General features: G+C 35.3%; 1 protein-coding gene across 1 annotated transcript in view; it reads left to right on the top strand.

Annotated features, from left to right (window-relative positions):
- Positions 1-6119, top strand: part of PLPPR4 (phospholipid phosphatase related 4) — a 36276-nt gene extending 30157 nt beyond the window's left edge. The window contains exons 5-7 of the mRNA XM_007120571.3: positions 548-605; positions 1347-1520; positions 4699-6119. Of these exons, the coding sequence (XP_007120633.1) occupies positions 548-605; positions 1347-1520; positions 4699-6024 (1558 nt within the window). The 3' untranslated portion in view covers positions 6025-6119. The remainder of the gene's footprint in view (positions 1-547; positions 606-1346; positions 1521-4698) is intronic.
- Positions 6120-19527: the final 13408 nt, after the last annotated feature.

Genomic DNA, 19527 nt, shown 5'->3' with positions numbered 1-19527 from the left:
CCTGCATCGGCAGGCGGACGCGCAACCACTGCGCCACCAGGGAAGCCCGCAAATTAGACTTTTTCAATGCTCTCTAGAGTGTAAAAAAACACATCTAGACCCGCCGCTGTGAGAAAATAATTTTGTCTTTTAAATTTGTATGTAAATGAAACCATATATTTAAGAGCATAAAAAAAGTTTAAAAGCTTTAAAATCTTAGGTTTTATAAACCTTTAAGCTGACATAATTATAATACCAATAAATAATTATAATCCTTTCCATTCCATTTCTTTCAACCATCATTCCAATGGTATAAAGAAGTGATACCTAACAAAGCTAACACTTTACATTGGAAAGTGCATCACTACTCTACTTTAATACTAATGGTGATTAGCAGTGTTTATTTTATCACTCAGATCTTTCTCCAGAAAACTAAACAGAAATTAAAGTTATTGCTTATTATCTTGAGGCTTTTAAGTTGAACACTGTAACCACCTAGTATTCTTGAGATGATTGTTAGCAGTGTATCAGAAACAGAAAGCATAATATGACTCTTTTCCTTTGGCAGAAAATCGTTCCCTTCTCAACATGCGACCCTTGCTGCCTTTGCAGCTGTGTACGTTTCGGTAAGTAACTGGGTCTTTTTTGTCAAACTGCATCCTAGAGAAAATCAGAGAAATGAGTGTTGTCTCCAATGACTAATTCGATTATATAGCTGTGTAATAGCAGAACAGTAAACTTTAGCACAGCAGTCCTTCAATACAATGGCATCAGAAGTAGAAATTGGATGCTACTATAAAAAGTAAGATAATTTTTTGACGCAGTCATAATGTTTATTTAGCCTCATACCTCTTTATTGTAATGTTATACTTCACGGGAGGGTATTGTAAACTACATGAATGTTATAAATTCTAAAATTGAAAGAATTGTGTTAAATACACACACACACACCACACACATTTTTGTTTCAGGTTTTATGTAACAGTGAGTTCTAAGTCAGTGTTGATAAATGCTATACAATGAATTGTCACCATATCTGATTAATAGTCCACTAGATCTTATGTGAAAAAAATGGATTGAAATTATGTGACAAGTAACGTGGAGACTAACCAGTTATCTGGCTAATTCTACGGCTTCAATTTTTTCCAGACTTTTGTGTAATTATATGAGAGATCTGTTATTTATTTGATGAATTTTTTCATGTATTTCCTTTTTGTCAGGTATAGAATGTAGCCATAGCAGGGGGAATGGAACAGTAAAATTGATGTCGCGTGTATCAGACTTTTGAGTTTACCTTTTTATTTGATTATAATTGAATAGTAAAATGACCTTTCTTACATATTTAACCCAGTTCTTTCATTTTAAAGATGTACTTCAATTCCACACTAACGGATTCCTCTAAGCTTCTGAAACCTCTCTTGGTCTTCACCTTTATCATCTGTGGAATCATCTGTGGGCTAACACGGATAACTCAGTATAAGAACCACCCAGTTGATGTCTATTGTGGCTTTTTAATAGGAGGAGGAATTGCTCTGTACTTGGTAAATAATTTATTACTATTCAATAAAGCACAGTTTAAAACAGAAAACATGCAGAAAATTTGTTTTGCACTGTAATAATTTACTTGCAATATAGTTTATATCCATGAGACAATCTCTGACTGCATCTCCATTCTAAGCCAAAACATATATCCCACTTTTGGTAAAATAATTTACTAAACTCTTACCATGGGCCAGAAACTGTGATTTTAGAAAGATTATTGCATTTTACCCTTACCCCTCTCACCAAAAAAAAGTCAGGGACTACTATTATACTATTACTAGTATAATTTTATAGATAAGGAAAGTAAGGTTAGTGAAAGTGAAAGTTTAATGGAAAATTATATACTTTGCCCAACAACACAATTGTAGCATCTAGATATAACTATGATCCAACTAATATTGAATTCTTTAGCAGTACTCTATTTTTAAGTCCTATCTTCCTTCAAGAATATCCTCAGCATAAGGAAACTTAGACTGTCCATTTCATTCATTCATTCATGCATTCATTCGTTCATTTTACATTTATTCAATACCTGATCCGTGCCAGGTACTATACTGAGCATCAGAACACTAATAAATAAGGTACATCTTTTATGAGTTTCACTGCAAAGATTAATAAAAGCATAAATGATTACAACATGTTAAATGATGTATTAGGGTATGAACAAAGAGCTCTGAGAATAGCAAACTGCCCAAGGAAGTTAGGGAAGTCTTCATAGAAGTGATACGGTTTTTAAAAAATGAGAGTTTCTTAGGGTAAAGAAAGGAGGGCATCCAAGCTGAAGAGACTGCATATGCAAAAAGATGGACATGTGAATGAGCAAGTCTAAGTGGAGGGTGAGGGAACAGAAGGAATGAGAGATAATGGCCAGGTTTCTAGCTTGGAAGACTGGCAGATGGTGACTTCATTAGCCGACCTGGTAAATGATAGAGGAAGCAAATTGGTGGAGGGAAAGGAGGTGGACAAGCTCAATTTAAGGATCAACAGGCAGTTGAATAGTTGGGTCTGGAGCTTAAAGTAGCTATGAGTGGTGGAGAATAGATTTGGGAATCATGGCCATTATCGGTGGAAGTACCATTATAGTTATGGCAGTATATAAAATTGCCAGGTCCTAAGAACAAAAGGAGCCAGGGAAGCACCAACATGCAAGCCGCATGCAGAAGAAAAAAAAGCAATAATAAAAGAAACTAAGAGGATCTACAGTGAAATAAAAATTAACTGTCTATTGGAGTCGTTCTAAATCTTGTGGTCTTGGTGTACTTGTGAAAGGCATTAAGAGAAAATGATTATAAAAAATAGTAAATGTACTGAAGTGAGCACTGATTTATTTTTTTTCAATTTTATATACTAGCATAGTCAGGATCGTCACTTCAAATCTCATACTGCCTCATATACTTTCTTTGGTGGAGGAGAAAGCCATCAAATGAAAGTTAGTGTGTCAGGAATTGTGCATAAGCCTGTGTTGCCCACGGGAGTGTTCTTTGGCAACAGGTGTTACAGAGTATGACTGAGAACTGTTTATCTCCAGTTCATGCATTGCTTTTGTACATGTCTGATTTTCATGGTGTCCTGGAGTCCCAAGGGTTTGGGCTTGAATCTCAATTCTCCTGCTATTTGGCCAAGTTTTCTTCACGTATAAAATGAGGATAATAACTATTTGCCTCATATCTTAAGAAGGATTAAACAACTATATTTATTAAGCTCGGTGCTGGGCAGTGAATTTTGAACAATATAAGCAAAGGTTATGTACAGTCTAGTGGAGGATGGTCCTAGACTTACGAATTTAAATACAATCATTTTTTAAACTAATTTTTATTGGTGTATAGTTGCTTTACAATGTTGTGTTAGTTTCTTGCTGTACAGCAAAGTGAATCAGTCATACGTATACATATATCCACTCTTTTTTAGATTTCCTTCCCATTTAGGTCATCACAGAGCACTGAGTAGAGTTCCCTGTGCTATACAGTAATTATTAATGGAACATTAGGGAGGGACTGTTCATCCTGGAAACTCTTGGCAGTGAGAGCATAGATAGGTATTATTTAGAAGAAGATTTTAAACAGGAATTAAAGTACTTGGAGAGGCAGAAGCTTGACTTTATTCCATTCCTGTTTACATTCTGCCCTGAAATTGTAAATTTATCAGTTCTAAGCCAATGCTGTTGTTCATTTTTAGGCACTCTATAAAATGTCAAATCTGTGAAATTCCTTCCATTTGATTTGAAAAGCAGACAGAGGCTACCTTCTATTGAAATTAACATGCAAATAGGTATTTGCTGCTGGCTCTTATCTCTAAACTAAACATCTCAAAAACTGAAAATCCAGCAGGGATTAGAGTGTCTATGTGTCAAAAGCCTAAAATTTCTGAAGCTGAACTTTAGCCTTTTTCAGATTTTTATCCCCCAAATCTGAAACAAGCAAAAAATTGACCACCTGAGTATGAAGACAAGATTAAATAAAGTTTGGTTCAAATTTACTATAATAGTACTGAGTTGATCAAATATTGCTTTCAAAATTTAAGACCAGGTTTAAATCAGGAAAGAACATGAATGCCCCCAATCTAGTGACAGTTTCTGCCATCTCTTCCCAGAACATTCTGGAAAATGCTGAACACAGGGCTGTGCTCCATGTGAGTTGTGAAAATATGTGTCTCTGGCCCCATTACAAAATCTGATATCATGTTTTATGAATGATTCATTGTTCTGTATTTCCACATCTCTTCTGCTTTCCATCATGAGGTGTGATTGAAAATGGCAGACAAAATAAATCAGTTAAGCCATTTGAAATGTCACTCAACAAGCGGTTCATAAATCCAGAAAAATGAATTCCTTTGAAAAGGGGAAGAATGCCATGATTTCTCTCATTGTCTGACTTCCCTTCTCAAAACAGAGGACAAGATTGTCAAAAACATCCCAGTTGGTTGGAGAAAGGAGAGAAAAATCCAACTAATAATAAAAAGTAATGGACTCCATAGTTCTGAACAGTTAGTTCAGTGATTTATGATATAACTTACAAACTATTTCCTGAGTAATTGTACCTTTAGGTTTTGGTTATTTGTATTAGTCAATGGTTTATAGAGAACACACACTTATTTATGTGCCTCAGTACATCGTCCAAGGCAAACTCCCAGTAACCATGTCTTCTAATGCATGATATTTATTGTTTCTTCCAACATTAGGGCCTGTATGCTGTGGGGAATTTTCTGCCTAGTGAAGAGAGTGTGTTTCAGCACAGAGAAGCCCTCAGGTCTCTGACAGACCTCAATCAAGATCCCAGCCGAGTTTTATCCGCTAAAAATGGCAGCAGTAGTGACGGAATTGCTCACACGGAAGGCATCCTCAACCGAAACCATAGAGATGCTAGCTCGTTGACAAACCTCAAAAGGGCAAATGCTGATGTAGAAATCATCACTCCACGGAGCCCCATGGGGAAGGAAAATATGGTTACCTTCAGCAATACCTTGCCTAGAGCCAACACCCCATCCGTGGAAGACCCTGTGAGAAGAAACGCCACCATTCATGCCTCTATGGATTCTGCTAGATCCAAGCAGCTCCTCACCCAGTGGAAGAATAAGAATGAAAGTCGGAAGTTGTCCCTGCAGGTTATAGAGACCGAGCCTGGACAGTCACCACCCAGATCCATTGAAATGAGGTCAAGCTCGGAGCCGTCGAGGGTGGGGGTCAATGGAGACCACCATGGTCCCGGCAATCAGTACCTCAAGATCCAGCCTGGCACCGTCCCGGCGTGTAACAACAGCATGCCTGGGGGACCAAGAGTGTCCATTCAGTCCCGCCCCGGGTCCTCACAGTTAGTGCACATCCCTGAGGAGACGCAGGAAAACATAAGCACCTCCCCCAAAAGCAGCTCCGCTCGGGCCAAGTGGCTGAAAGCTGCGGAGAAGACCGTGGCCTGTAATAGAAGCAACAGCCAGCCTCGAATCATGCAAGTCATAGCCATGTCCAAGCAGCAGGGCGTCCTCCAAAGCAGCCCCAAGAACACTGAAGGCAGTACAGTCTCCTGCACTGGCTCCATCCGCTACAAAACCTTGACAGACCACGAACCCAGTGGGATCGTGAGGGTTGAGGCTCACCCGGAGAACAACAGGCCCGTCATACAGATCTCGTCCACCGAAGGCGAAGGCAGTGGCTCCTGGAAATGGAAAGCCCCTGAAAAGGGCAGCCTTCGCCAAACTTATGAACTCAACGATCTCAACAGGGACTCCGAAAGCTGTGAGTCCCTGAAAGACAGTTTTGGTTCTGGAGATCGAAAGAGAAGCAACATTGATAACCATGAGCATCACCACCATGGAATCACCACCATCCGCGTCACCCCAGTAGAGGGCAGCGAAATTGGTTCAGAGACCCTGTCCGTTTCTTCTTCCCGCGACTCCACCCTGCGGAGAAAGGGCAACATCATCTTAATTCCTGAAAGAAGCAACAGCCCCGAAAACACTAGGAATATCTTCTACAAAGGAACCTCCCCAACACGGGCTTATAAGGATTGAGGGATGACCATTCAATCATTTGGGCCACCCCCAAAAGACCACGTGTAGATTCTACCAGTGCTCTGTTCCAGCGAATTGGGAACCTTCTCACCAAATTAGATTATCCACCATCAGCCCGGAACTCAGTGACTCTTGAGAACTACTCTACCCAAGCTTGTAGACTTCACATCAAGGGGAGGGAAAAGCACAATGCAAGAACCTAACTAATGTGATAATGTGAAGATTCTTCTTAAGACCTACCTTCAAACTCAAATGGTTTGCAGAGGGTAGTATCAAAAGAAAGTGGTTTCCTTCAATGTATACTATTGTACTTCCTGAATGTGCCAACTTTAGGGATCTTTCTTTATAATTAGCTGTGGGAATCCAGAACACACGTTTTCCCTATAGCAGAGGCCATACAGTATTATATATTCATTTTGCAGAATCTGCACCAAAAGCTCAATACGGGTGGTGCTGATTATTATAGTACATATACCATGTAAACTCTCAAATTATATTTAGCTGTGAAATAGTGGTGTGCAACTCCTTGTCAAAGAAATGCTACTGTATTAAGAAGATGTTGGCTTCTTTGTGTTAGAATAGGACACCCTGCAGCTTCTCTATAGTGGCTCTGTCACAGTCAAACAAAATGAAAAGGTTTTGTGCATTTCTTCAAAATTATGCTTTCTTCAACAACAAAAATTGATAGGGATATTTTCAGTGAAAGAGAATACTTTTCTGCATAGCTTTTTGCTGCTTCTTTTTATTTAAGTATAGTTACTGCTAATGAAAAATCTGTTTTTAGTGAGTAAATTTGCATAATTTAAAAAATACTGCTTTAGAGAGTCTTTTAAAATTGTTGTGATCATATTTTGCATTTTATGCCTTCTCCTTTATTTATTGATTTAAATTTTTTATGTTATAGATATGTTGTTCTATTTTTAAAGCAAAAATAACAGTTGACATTCTTTGAGCAAAATATACTGCTGTGAATTTATAAACAAGAAATATGAACCAAAACTTGACATTGTGGGTTACATTGACAGTAGTGTTGGTCATGTCTAACTTTAGATGTTTCCAGCCAGCTGGCTTAAGTTGCTATCTTAAGTAATCCAAAAATTCCGTTTTGTTCCAGATTATTAACTTTTTTTATATCCTAATAACTACTAAATTAGAGCCACAGTAGTTGGGTTTTACCGTCTTCTCTAAAGTATTTTTGTTAATTGGATACCAACAGGGAGAATCTGAAAAAAATGTAAATTGTTAAGAAGAAAATCACAGTATACATTAAGAATGTATTTCTTCAAAATATCTAGATAGGAATAGTTTTTGTGCTCAACATACAAATGACAGTTTTTGCTACCTATCCTGAATGAAGCCTTCAACTTAAATCAAAGAAAACCAATATTATCAATAAGAAGAAGATAAAAACAAAACATTTTAAGGTGTTTTCCAAGTTAAAATTTTATTTTAAGTATGAAGAAATATTTGGTTCCTGTAATTTAGTATTAAACCTTTATACACTATTTCTGAAGAATTCTAATGTGCATTTGATGATTGCCAAGGGGACAAAAGGTAACAACAATGCTGGTTGATCTGATCTCAGTTTAGTTTTCAGTGAGAACAGAAGTAGTTGTTTAGAGATGAGTAGTACCACATTCTGATCAACTTCTACTGGAAAAGGGCAGAGATTTGTAGAGTAACCAGCCTCCTAAAGCATTAGGGATTTAGCTGAAACCAGCAGAATTGAAAACTCTGGCAATAAAATACAGATGCAACTATACCCCTTCTGACAATTTCCATCTCAGAGAGGGGAGTGGGAGTACAATGTTGCCTTCCCCACTTCTTAACCACTACCATCACCATTATGACACTCCTACTGGCTTTTGCCAATTTATAGAGAGGAAGGGGGACTGGTTTTAGTGCTCTGAAGAAAAAAAAAAGCTGCAGCATTTCAGGTGCAGTATGTTATTTCCTAATCTTTCCTATTTCTTAACAGAAGATTTTAAAGTACTTCTCTAGTCATCGAAGTTTTTTTTTTCTTTACATAAATATTGATATATTCGTTTTCTACTCAAAGTGCCAAAGGCTACAGTTTTTAATGACTTAAATTGTACCACACTGTTAAGGAAATATAATGATAGTTGCTAGAACTCAGACCTCTGCATGTATATTTGATAACACATCTTTTGTAAAAAAAAAAATTACAAAAAAATTGTTTACATTCCACTGGTACCTTAATTTAAAATAAATGAGACTAACAGGTGTTATCTCTTCTTAGTGTTCTATTTATCTTATTTGCTAATGAGAGCACTTCTTCCTTTGTTAGGCTGTGCTTTATTGATAAAATCAAGTATTGAATAAAGAGAGTTAATTATCTTTTTAAAGTAAATAAAATTATGAAAATATATATGATATATATAAAAAGTATTGTGTTTAATAAAATGTTATGCAATGTTTTCCAAACTGATAAAGTTTGTAAAGTGCTATAATGTATTTTGTTAAGTACAGATCAGAGCTATTGTGTGAGTATATTGTGCTAACATCATAGAAATAAAGATTAGATTTCTTCATCAAAATTGGAGCATTGTGGTCTTTTACTTCAGATGGAGTATGAATGGATAATAACTTGACTTATAGGAAAACAGCTGAAGAATGACTCAGAACTGATTATATTCACAATTATTTAGAAGAAAGAGTATTGCACTAAGAAGGAAAAGCTTCTCAAGCTATGATATAATGTTTCCTTATCTTTTAGAATTTTGATTTTATGCTTGTAAAGAAGCTCTTTTAGATTTTTTAGACATAGTTTTCACATATCAATGTTATAGAGTTTTGAAAAAGAAAATATGAAAGAGTCAGGGTCAATTGTTCTCAATCAATTTTTTACTAAGAGTAGTTGATGTGCATTATTACCCTCTGAGTCAGCTTCTCTTAAAAAGAATGCTTTATTATTAACTCCAGGATAGTTTTCCAAGCCATTAACACCTGTTATATGAGTTGTACAGCTAAAAGTTTGTCCATCTCCCTAGAAGGTATTAACACACAAGTTTTTAGACGACAGCCAGGATATATGATTTAATCAAATTATCCTTAAGTGGCTGGTTCACTAAAACATGAAGTTACAGTTGTCCAGTGATGCCACGAAGTTCATGCAAGTGCCAACAACAACCAAATTCATGCATACCATGCAACTACACCATGATAGCCACCTGGCCAAGAGCCATTGTAAGATGCTACTGATTATAGAAAACATACTTGTTTTAGAAATATTAACATGTGAAAAATTGATGTGTACCTTATAATGGTTGAAATATAATATTAAGTCTCTCTGGGTTTTGAAATTTTCATCTCTGGAATGGGGACATTCAGCTATATTATCTTTTCTAAAGGATATCCTAATGTTTTTTCTATGGATTACTATTATGCATTTTATCCAGAGAGCAAAAACTGACAAGAAAATAGGAAATAACTTGCTGGTCTAAAATGACTAATGAGTATTATCATCTTTGACCACAAAGTTTATAGAAGCAAGCCAATGGGGTTGCTAAAAGCCTACATCAACCATTTTACTACATAATATATCAAAATAGGTGATTTATATACAGGTACCCCTGATCCTAGTACATTTCTCATGATGTATCAGGTGACTGGATTCTGGGTTATATACAAAAGAAACTATCATTAGAGCAATATCTTTTCTGCCTTTTACAGGTCAAGTCTTTACTTGATATCTATGGGTCATTTCATATTGAAGTTCAAATGGAATATGGAAATTTATGCATGATTCAGAGAGTAATTTAGTTAAAATAATTGAAGGAAACCAAAAGGAATTGAAATAGTTTAATCTAAAAGGAAAATGTGGCCTAGAAAACGGGTAATGGTCTGTTTGTGACTGGATATTTCATTTCCCCTTCTTATTAAATGTGTCTCCTGTCTTTATTCTGTTGAAAGCTTCTAAAACGCTCTAGGATCAAATGCTGCAGTTTGAAGGAAGTATAGATTTCAGTTATACTATATGTATAGTATATTTCAGTATATAGTATATTTCAGTATAGTATATTACAGGTAAGACCCAATTATAGGAAATTCCCAGTGACCATGCTTCCTAACTGCAAAAAACAAAATGTCTAGATGAGTCCTCTGATACAAAAATGACTTCCATTTCACTGACCATACAATGGTCAATGAAAGTTCCTGATTGCTAGTGTTTATGCACTATTGTCAATGATAAAGAGGGGCAAACTGAAAAAAACTATAGTTCTGCCACCAATTCTATTTAACAAACTTTTTGAGTGCCCATTTTATCTCCTTTATTCCCCCTACCTTAAGATTCTCAGCCATTGCCTATGAGAAAAATCCATCTAAACTCTAATGTTAGCTTTTAAAAATAGTACAATTGACAAGTAGGTGAATGAGTTTGAAGAAAAAAATATGAAAATTGTATTAATATAAAATCTCCCTTTCTCTTAATCACCTCCGTACACTTTGTACCTGGCTACTACCTTATAGAAAACAAGCTAGATATTCTCTATGGTAGGAAATTCCCCCCTACCCCCCGTTGTGTGGTTTGTTCCTTCTAGCCTGTGATAGCCTTCTGAGAAAAGATATGAAGATACGTCATCTTTGAGTATTAGGAAAACTAATTCACTCCACCCCCAGCCCAATCTTTCCTATTCTGTGTCTAAATTAAATAATCACAGATATTTCTGGAAGTATAAAAAGAGGTATTAAAAAAATAAACTCAAAATGAATCAAGGACCTAAATGTAAAATGTAGAAATATAAAATTTTTAGTGAAAAACACAGGAGAAAATCTGTAGGATATAGAACAAAGACTAGCTGCTAGTCCTTGGTTGGATACAGTGTCTGCAAATATTTTTTTCCAGTCTGTAGTTTATTTGTTCATGCTTTTAACAGGGTCTTTGAAAGAGCAAAGGTTTTAAATTTTGATGAGGTCCAATTTATCTTTTCTCTTTATGTGCTGTTTTTGGAAAGTCAAATCTAGAATACATTAAAAAAATCCTAAAAACTCAACAGTAAAAAATCAGTAACAGAGTAAACAGTAAAGACTAAAAGAGAAAAACAGTAAAAATTTTAAAATGGGCCGAGACATGAACAGACATTTCAAAAAGGATATGCAGATAGTAAATAAGCACACAAATAGATGTTCAACATTATTAGCCATTTGAGAAATACAAATTAAAGTCATAATGAGTTATTACTACATACTTATAAGAATGACTAAAATTTAAGAAATAATGATAATACCAAATGTTAACAAGAATGTGGAGAAACTGCATCACTTACACATTCCTGGTGGGAATGTAAAATGGTATAACCACTCTGGAAAATAGTTTGGCAATTTCTTTAAAAAAAAAAAACTAAAGATACACTTACATTACCCAGGAATTGCACTCTTGGGCATTTATCCCACAGAAATAAAAATTTATGTCCATAAGAAAAATGGTATCTATGTATTCATCTCAGTTTTATTAACAATAGCCAGAAGCTGGAAATAATCTAGATGTCCTTCCTTGGGTGAATGGTTAAACAAACTGTTATACAACCATACCATGGACCACTACTCAGCAATAAAAAGAAATGAACTATTGATACACACAACTTGAATGAATCTCCAGGGAATTATGCTGAATAAAAAAGCCAAAAGGTTACACCCTGTATGATTCCATTCCATATAATACAGATATGAGCAGCCAGTAGTTGGAGAAGTAGCTTTACCCTCTGTAACTCATGGCTTCCAAAGTTTCTCTAGTTGTCATGATTTCCCAGCAGGATTGGTTGTGGGAAGGAAGGAGTCAAGGATAAGCAGCTTTCTCTTTAAGAAGATGACACTGAAGTTGTATCTGTCATGTATAATCTACCCAATTGGAGCAAACTAGATCATCTTGCTGCAAAAAAGGCCGGAAGATGTAGTTAGTCTCTAGCTGAAAGGCCTTATTACCAGCTAAATGTCTGTGTCTTCTCTAACTAGATGGAAAGGATGAGAATGGCTCCTAGAAGAGAATGATCAGTCTCTGTCATACAGCTTCAGTACTCTTCACAGTACAACCTACAGACCTTTATAGGCCACTACTTCTCCATACAAACCTATTGGTGCAACAGGCTTCACTTCTTCATTTGTGTGTGTGTTTGCCTGTGTGCATGTGGTTTATTTTTAACTCTCCTTCCAGAGAGTCTTTGCACTGCTTTTTAAATCTCTTTTGCCCTTCAAGACTAAATCTCAATCTTCCTTTCTACAAATTTAGAGCTAGAAGGGATTTGAGATATCACTCATCCTTTTAGATATAATCACTATAATTATCTATGTTTTTACACATGAGAAAAGTAAAACACATGAGAAGTGATATACTCAAAGTCACACTACTGGTAGAGGTCAGGAAGGCACTGAGAGAGGGAAACAACTATCTTCTGTTCATTTTGTAATCCCTAATGTTTAGCACATCACCTGCCACATAGGTTAGATACTCGATAAACATTTGAAATGAATGAATGAATGAAACATTATGACACCAGAGTTGGTACATTTTTCAAAAAGGCTAAGCTATCTCTCTCTTTTGAGAATATTTATAGATCTGTGTTTTGCATGGTCAATGTTTTCACAATTATATAGTTTGTACAATTAATCACCTTAATTAACAAGGCATTGAATATTTACTACATACTAAATTGTAAGTTCTTTATAAGTAGCACCTAACACAATAGGTGATCAATAAATATAAGAATAATTGAATGAATACAGTATGTTTTACCATGTGTAAAAAATTCATGAAAATAAGTAAATAGAATATATTATACAAAGGAAAAAATATGAGGGTGTTTGGAAGAGAAAAAAATGGTTGTCCATTTAATTGTTCCCTGAAGTCCCATAGTTCTCAGAAATCCCTTCACGACTTTGAAGCCAAATTTATCTATATTTTTCTCTTTTTTCTTATTTGAAGCATCTTTTAAAAATGTTGACATGGTGTTAAGCCAGATTTCTTGGAACAAGTTGTCTCCTCACAATAGATATGATTTTGCAAAAGTTGTTTGTTCAAACGTTCCCACCTCCACAGTAATCTCCGTAGAGGCAAGTGCCAATAAAGAATACTTACTCTATCATTAAAAGAAAAAAAGTAGAAAGCCCTCTTTGTAGTCAGCATTCAAGGTTATTTTTCAAATTCAAAATTAGATATTAGAGTCCAGGGACTATAGTATCAATAATTTATTTAGATCTGGCATGTCCACTGGTCTCGTATTGTCACCCAATCTGCCACTAGGATATCACAAGTATTTTCAGAATTATGGAGTAGTGAAAGAGTCTTTGGGGTCAGGCTGACAAGTATTCAAATTCCAGCTCTACCTACTGTGTGCCTCAGTTTTCTTTTCTGTATAAGGATAATAATTTAGCATTGTTATGGAGATTAAATGAATAAATATAGGCAAAGCATTTAAAACACTGTGTGGCAGTATATTAGTTCTTAATCTTGGGCATTATTTTTTGACTTCTTTATCTCTAGTCTTCATCTCTCCCTAGAACTCTAGAACCAAATATACAACTGCCTACTTGATTGATATCTCTACTTAAATATCTATAATTATCTCAGATTTAACATTCTCAAAATACATTTTCTGATTTATATTCCCAAATTTATTTCTCCATCTTAGTAAGAGCAAACTATCCTCCCCCACTACTATGGCTAAAGAAATAAAAAATATCTAAACTATGACTTAATCCATTCTTTTCCCTTACCATTCATCATGGTACTGCCACGAGTGGTGAAGAGGAAACACATTTTAGAAATGGAGCGCACTGAGTACAGTCCTGGCTCAATCATTCAACAATTCTGTGACCTTGAGCAACTCTCCCACCCTTCCTGAGAACTCTGCAGTTATTATTTGTTTAATTATAAATTTATTTTAAAATGCTTTGTTGTGAGAATGAATATTATAAATGTGTACACCAACCGTCATTTTTGTCATCCTTTTCAAGAGTCATGTCCTAGTATTTTTAGGAAATAAAGGCTGATCGTTATCTCAGATCATGTCTTGAGTTTTCCACCCACCAGCTGCTGCTCAGCCTGCTGTGCTGATATGTTCTTACTTCTCTTCTTTTCACCACCAAGGACGATTAGACATGGTGGCTTAATACAACACTGTTCTTTTCACTTAGGTTTAACGGGAGGAAGAATGAGGAAAGGCAAAATTCTTGTTACTGCTCCATTCTTTTGTTCTCCACACTACCATACATGTGAGTCTATACTGATGTAACCAAGTAATCATAGGGAATTATCAGTATAAACATAGGAGGAAAAAATATTAACAATTTGTGCTAAAAGTTAATTTCTTATAATTAAAGAAAAAAAATCTAGGAAGTTAAACTCTTCATAAAGGTCCATGATTGATTGCCTCAGTTTCTCACTCTGCCTCAATTTCTTTATTATTGAAACACCTTTTCTTTTTTCTAATATCCTTTAGCAAATCTCTCATTTCCTACCAACAGGGGCCAGCTTCAGCCCATTCAATCTATCTTAAGTTCTGTCTACATGTTAGAATGAGGTCCTAGGAAGAGAGGTTCTGGGAACAGTGTGGCAAGGACTTTGCCTAAGTTCCACCAAGAAATTTAAATTTGGACCCTTTGAGAATCAGAATGAGTTGCAGATAGGACAATTGATTCTTTCACCAGTTAACTATTGAATCAATCTCTCTCTTTCTCTCTCTGTGTGTCTCTTTATAAAGTGACTATTTCTGTTATCCTTCCTTTCTTTCCTAAGCACCGCTATCTGTTTTCATTCTCTTATGTTTTCTTATGACTCTTTGAGTTTTAATATCTCTTCTCAGAGAATTGTTTATTTCTTGATATTCAAGTACAAGTGTTCATTAATCTTTATGACAATATTTTCCTTGGTTTAGTCTTCACTGATCTTCAGTTTATCATGTTTCTTTCTGTCCTCCTGGATATCTAGTCCCCCTCTAAAAAACAAAAAACAAAAACAAAAACAAAAACAAAAAAACCCAAACCTTTACATATGTCCCAGGCTGGTCCTTTTCTGATTAAGCCTCAAGTTAAAATCAGAGTTGTCTTCGGGAAACTACCCTTTGTTGAAAGACTGTGCAGAGACAACTTTACTGCCCTGTTATCTTAAACAAATATTCCAGGATTTTAAAAAATTAAACTATTTTTTTTACAGAAGTTTTAGTTTCACAGCAATATTGAGCAGAAGGTACAGGGATATTACACATTCTCCCTGCCCCCCCCACATATGCATAGCCTCTCTATTATCAATGACCCCCCAGTAGAGCAGTACATTTGTTACGATAGATGAGCTTACACTGGTGCATCATTATCACACAGAGTCCACAGTGTACATTAGGGTTCACTCTTGGTGATGTATAGTCTATGGGTTTACACAATGTATAATGTATAATGACATGTATCCACCATTATAGAAGGGTAATCCACCTATTCATCCTGCTCTCCCCCTTCCCCAACTCCTGGAAACCACGGATCTTTTCTTGGTTTGGTTTTGTTTGGTTTTGTATTTTTCATTGCCATATAATTGACATATAACATTATATTAGTTTCAAGTGTACAATATAATGATTTGATATTTGTATATATTGTGAAATGATCACCCACTGATCTTTTAACTGTCTCCATAGTTTCACCTTTTCCAGAATATCATATAATTCGAATCATACTATATGTAGCCTTTCAGATCAGCTTCTTTCACTTAGTAATGTGCATTTAAATTTCCTCCATGTCTCTTCATGCTGGATAGCTCATTTGTTCTCAAAGCTGAATGATATTCTACTGTCTGGATACCACAGTTGATTTATCTATTCATCGACTGAAAGATATCTGGTTGTTTCCAAGTATTGGCAATTGTGTACAAACTGCTATAAGCACCCATGTGCAGGTTTTTGTGTGGACATTAGGTTTTAAATCCTTTGAATAAATATTGAGGAGTGTGATTGCTGAATCGCATGGTAAGAGTGGGTTTAGTTTTGTAAGGAACTGCCAAACTGTCTTTCACAGTGATTGCACCATGTTGCATCCTCCTCAGAAACGTATAAAAATGTATAAAATGTATTACTCCACATCCTAGGCAGCATTTGGTATTGCTGCTGTTCTAGATTTTGGCCATTCTAATAGGTGTGTGGTGGTGTCTCTTTGTTTTAATTTGCATTTCACTGCTGGCATATGATGTGGAGCATATTTTTGTATGTTTGTTTACCACCTGTATATCTTCTCTGATGAGCTATCTGTTAAAGTCTTTGGCCTATTTTCCAATCAGTTGGTTTGTATTCTTATTGTTGAGTTTTAAGTGGTTTTTGTATAATTTGGATAATGGTTCTTTATCAGATGAGTCTTTTGCAAATATTTTCTCCCAGTCTGTGGCCTTTCTTTTCATTCTGTTATTTCTAACATTCCTGCCATGCCTGGTTTTGATGCTTGTTCTGTCTCTTCAAATTGTGTTTGTTGCCTTTTGGTATGCCTTGTCATTTTTCTTGATAGTTGGATATGAATTTTGAGAATCAAAGGATGATACATGTACAATTTCTTTTAAAACCACAGGCTAATAAATGACATGAATATAAATTAGAGAATAATTTAGGGTTTGTTTGTTAAGAAACTTACTTGTTTTTGAATGAGCTTAGATTTTTATTTGGAGATACTTTGTGGGTTTTTTAACCATTTTTTAAATTGAAGTATAGTTAATTTACAATGTGTTAGTTTCAGGTGTACAACAAAGTGATGCGGTTATATATATATTTATATATATATATATATTCTTTTTCAGATTCTTTACCATTATTGGTTAATATAATATATTAAATATAGTTCCCTGTGCTATACAGTAGGTCCTTGTTGTTTACCTATTTTATATACAGTAGTGTGTATATGTTAATTCCAAACTCCTAATTTATCTGCCCTGCTATCCCCTTTACATTTTAACTTCCTCATTATAAATAGTTGAGGTTGTAAATCCAATGAGTTGTGATATATTCAAGTAAATGGTTTCAGTGAACAGTTCAAGTATATCTGTGGCTTGACAAGTCATGTTCAATGCTTGAGTGTTTCTACCTGTAATTCAGCTGGCTGCCACCAGGAGATAGGAGTGCCGTTTGTGTTATATAACTAGACTATCTCAGTATAGTAATTGAAATTATAATAAATAAGCTACTTGAAATTTATTAAAATCATAATAAATCTACTGCTCAAATATTAAATAAATACATTTTTATAATAACAAAGAAAATGGCATTTAGAGCAGGACTTTAAGAAATATAAGATCCAGCCATAAAGCACTGTTGGTTTATTTACACTAATATTAGTCACTGTATAAATCAACAGTTAGGGGAGAACATAGTGCAAACTCCATTCTGCACCAGGAAGGAGTTGCTTTCCCAGCCCCTGAAGCCACTGCTGCCACCTCAATGTGGAACCAAAGTGGCTCGTTTCCTCTCCTCCTGTCAAAACAATGGGACTCAGGGCCACGCAGGCTCCAGCACAACTGCTTTAAGAGGCACTGCGAGTGTTGCTGTTGCTGTTGCAAGCTGTGCTCAATGCTGTGACAAACTAGAAACCAAATAGCAGACATTCTTTGCACCTGTGCAGAACTCCAGCACCAACTCAACAGGTACCTGCCACCTGCAGTAGCAGTGTACTTGAGTCCTCAGGATAACCTCATAGAGTAGACACTATTATTCTTCCCAGTTTACAGATGAGCAAACTGAGAACCTGTAAGATTGAGAACTTGCCCAATGTCATAAGTTAGGACTCAAACCCAGGCTCTTTAAGTGCAAAGCTCGCCCCACGACTGACTGCCTGTAGATAATATATCCCTTATTATTTTATTATTATTGGTTTATTATTAATTTAAAAAATTTATTATTAATTCTAAAAATCATAAACTAGATAATGCTATTATGAAAAAATTCCAGTTCCCAGTTCAAGTCCCCAAAATTGAACTGTACTCGGTTTATACAGGACTCTGAAAATATTATGACCTGAGTCATTTAAAGGCCTTTAGCCTTGTTTCAAAAAATTTTAAAATGCTTTTCATGATCTATTCTAAACTAGGCTCTACAGGAAAAAAAAAAAAATGTGAATAAGAGTGGATCATTGCGCTCAAGAAACTTCTTGTTTTTCCATAACTTAGTAAAGAGTCTTGTTAAATGGCCTCTTTTGGCTACTTCTAAATTATTGTTATTATTATTATTTGGTTTATAAACAACAGAAAATTATTTTTCACAGTTCTGGAGGCTGAAAAGTCCAAGAAAAACAGTGCTGGCCAACTTGATGTCTGGTGAGAACCCCTTTCCTAGATGACTATCTTTTCCCTGTAACCTCACATGGTGGAAGAGGGAAAAGGAGTTTTCTCAGTCCTGCATTTTAAGGGTGATGATCCCATTTATGAGGGCTCCACCCTCATGACCTAAGCACTTCCCAAAGGCCACCCTCCTGATACTATCACATTGCACATTAGGTTTCCATATGTCCATTTTAGGGGACATGAACATTTTGGTGATCACAGTAACTAAAGAGCCAATTCATAATTCCACATAATTGGAAGGCTTCTCCAATAGAACATCTCAAACTATGAATTCTTTTTTTAAACAATTTTTAAAGGTTTATTTCTAAATTATTAATTTTGTATATTTGATAAAAAGGAGATAGACTTTCTTCCGTACTGGATTTTCAGTCTTTACTTTTACCCTTGATCATTCAATTCATCTTCTAACTCAAGGGAGAAAAATATTGAGAAAAAAAATGTTGCACATCTCTTTACTAAGATGTTAAAGTGTGTCTTTGCAACTCACTTTTCAATCCAAACATGGTTGCTGAAGTAAAACATATTTGTAAGGGGTACCCTTATTCTCTTGTCTCTTTGAGTAATCCTTCCTCCTGCAGTCTTTTTCTTCACTTTGCTTATACCAGTCAGTTTATATTAAACAAATGCCTTAAATTTTCTTGTCCTAAAATTTTAGTCCATGTCTAAAACACATAATATTACTGATGAAATTTTCCTTGAAAGGAATTATTTTTTTCATTAATTCATAACATAAGGAAAATGGCATTTAAAGCAGGACTTTAAGAAATATAAAATCCAGCCATGGATCTGTGCTATAAATAATTTCATACAAAACAGTGATTGTTTCATAAGGGAAAACTGTAATGTGGTCTACATCTTAATGATTCTACATTTTAATAAGTAGCTCAGGTGATAAACATTCACACTAGCATTTGGAAAACATTGCATTGGGCAGTATTCACCAGGAGGACAAGGACTATGTTTTTCCATTGTATTTCTAGTGTCAACTACAGGGCACTGGTGTTGGAGAAACTCAAAATCATCCATCGGAATTTATTAAATTCTTCTCACAATTTAATAGTTATTATTTCAACTTGAAAAATGAGAAACAAAAACTCTAAGAAGTTAGAAGACTCTGTCAAGTTTGCTAACTAGCTAGTGACAAGCCAGATTTTTAAATCCAGGTTCTGTGATTGCAGCTATGT

This window comes from Physeter macrocephalus, chromosome 4, assembly GCF_002837175.3.
Source record: "Physeter macrocephalus isolate SW-GA chromosome 4, ASM283717v5, whole genome shotgun sequence".
NCBI lineage: Eukaryota > Metazoa > Chordata > Mammalia > Artiodactyla > Physeteridae > Physeter > Physeter macrocephalus.
Note: the sequence above shows the minus strand (reverse complement) of the source record. Positions and strands in the feature narration are given on the sequence as shown.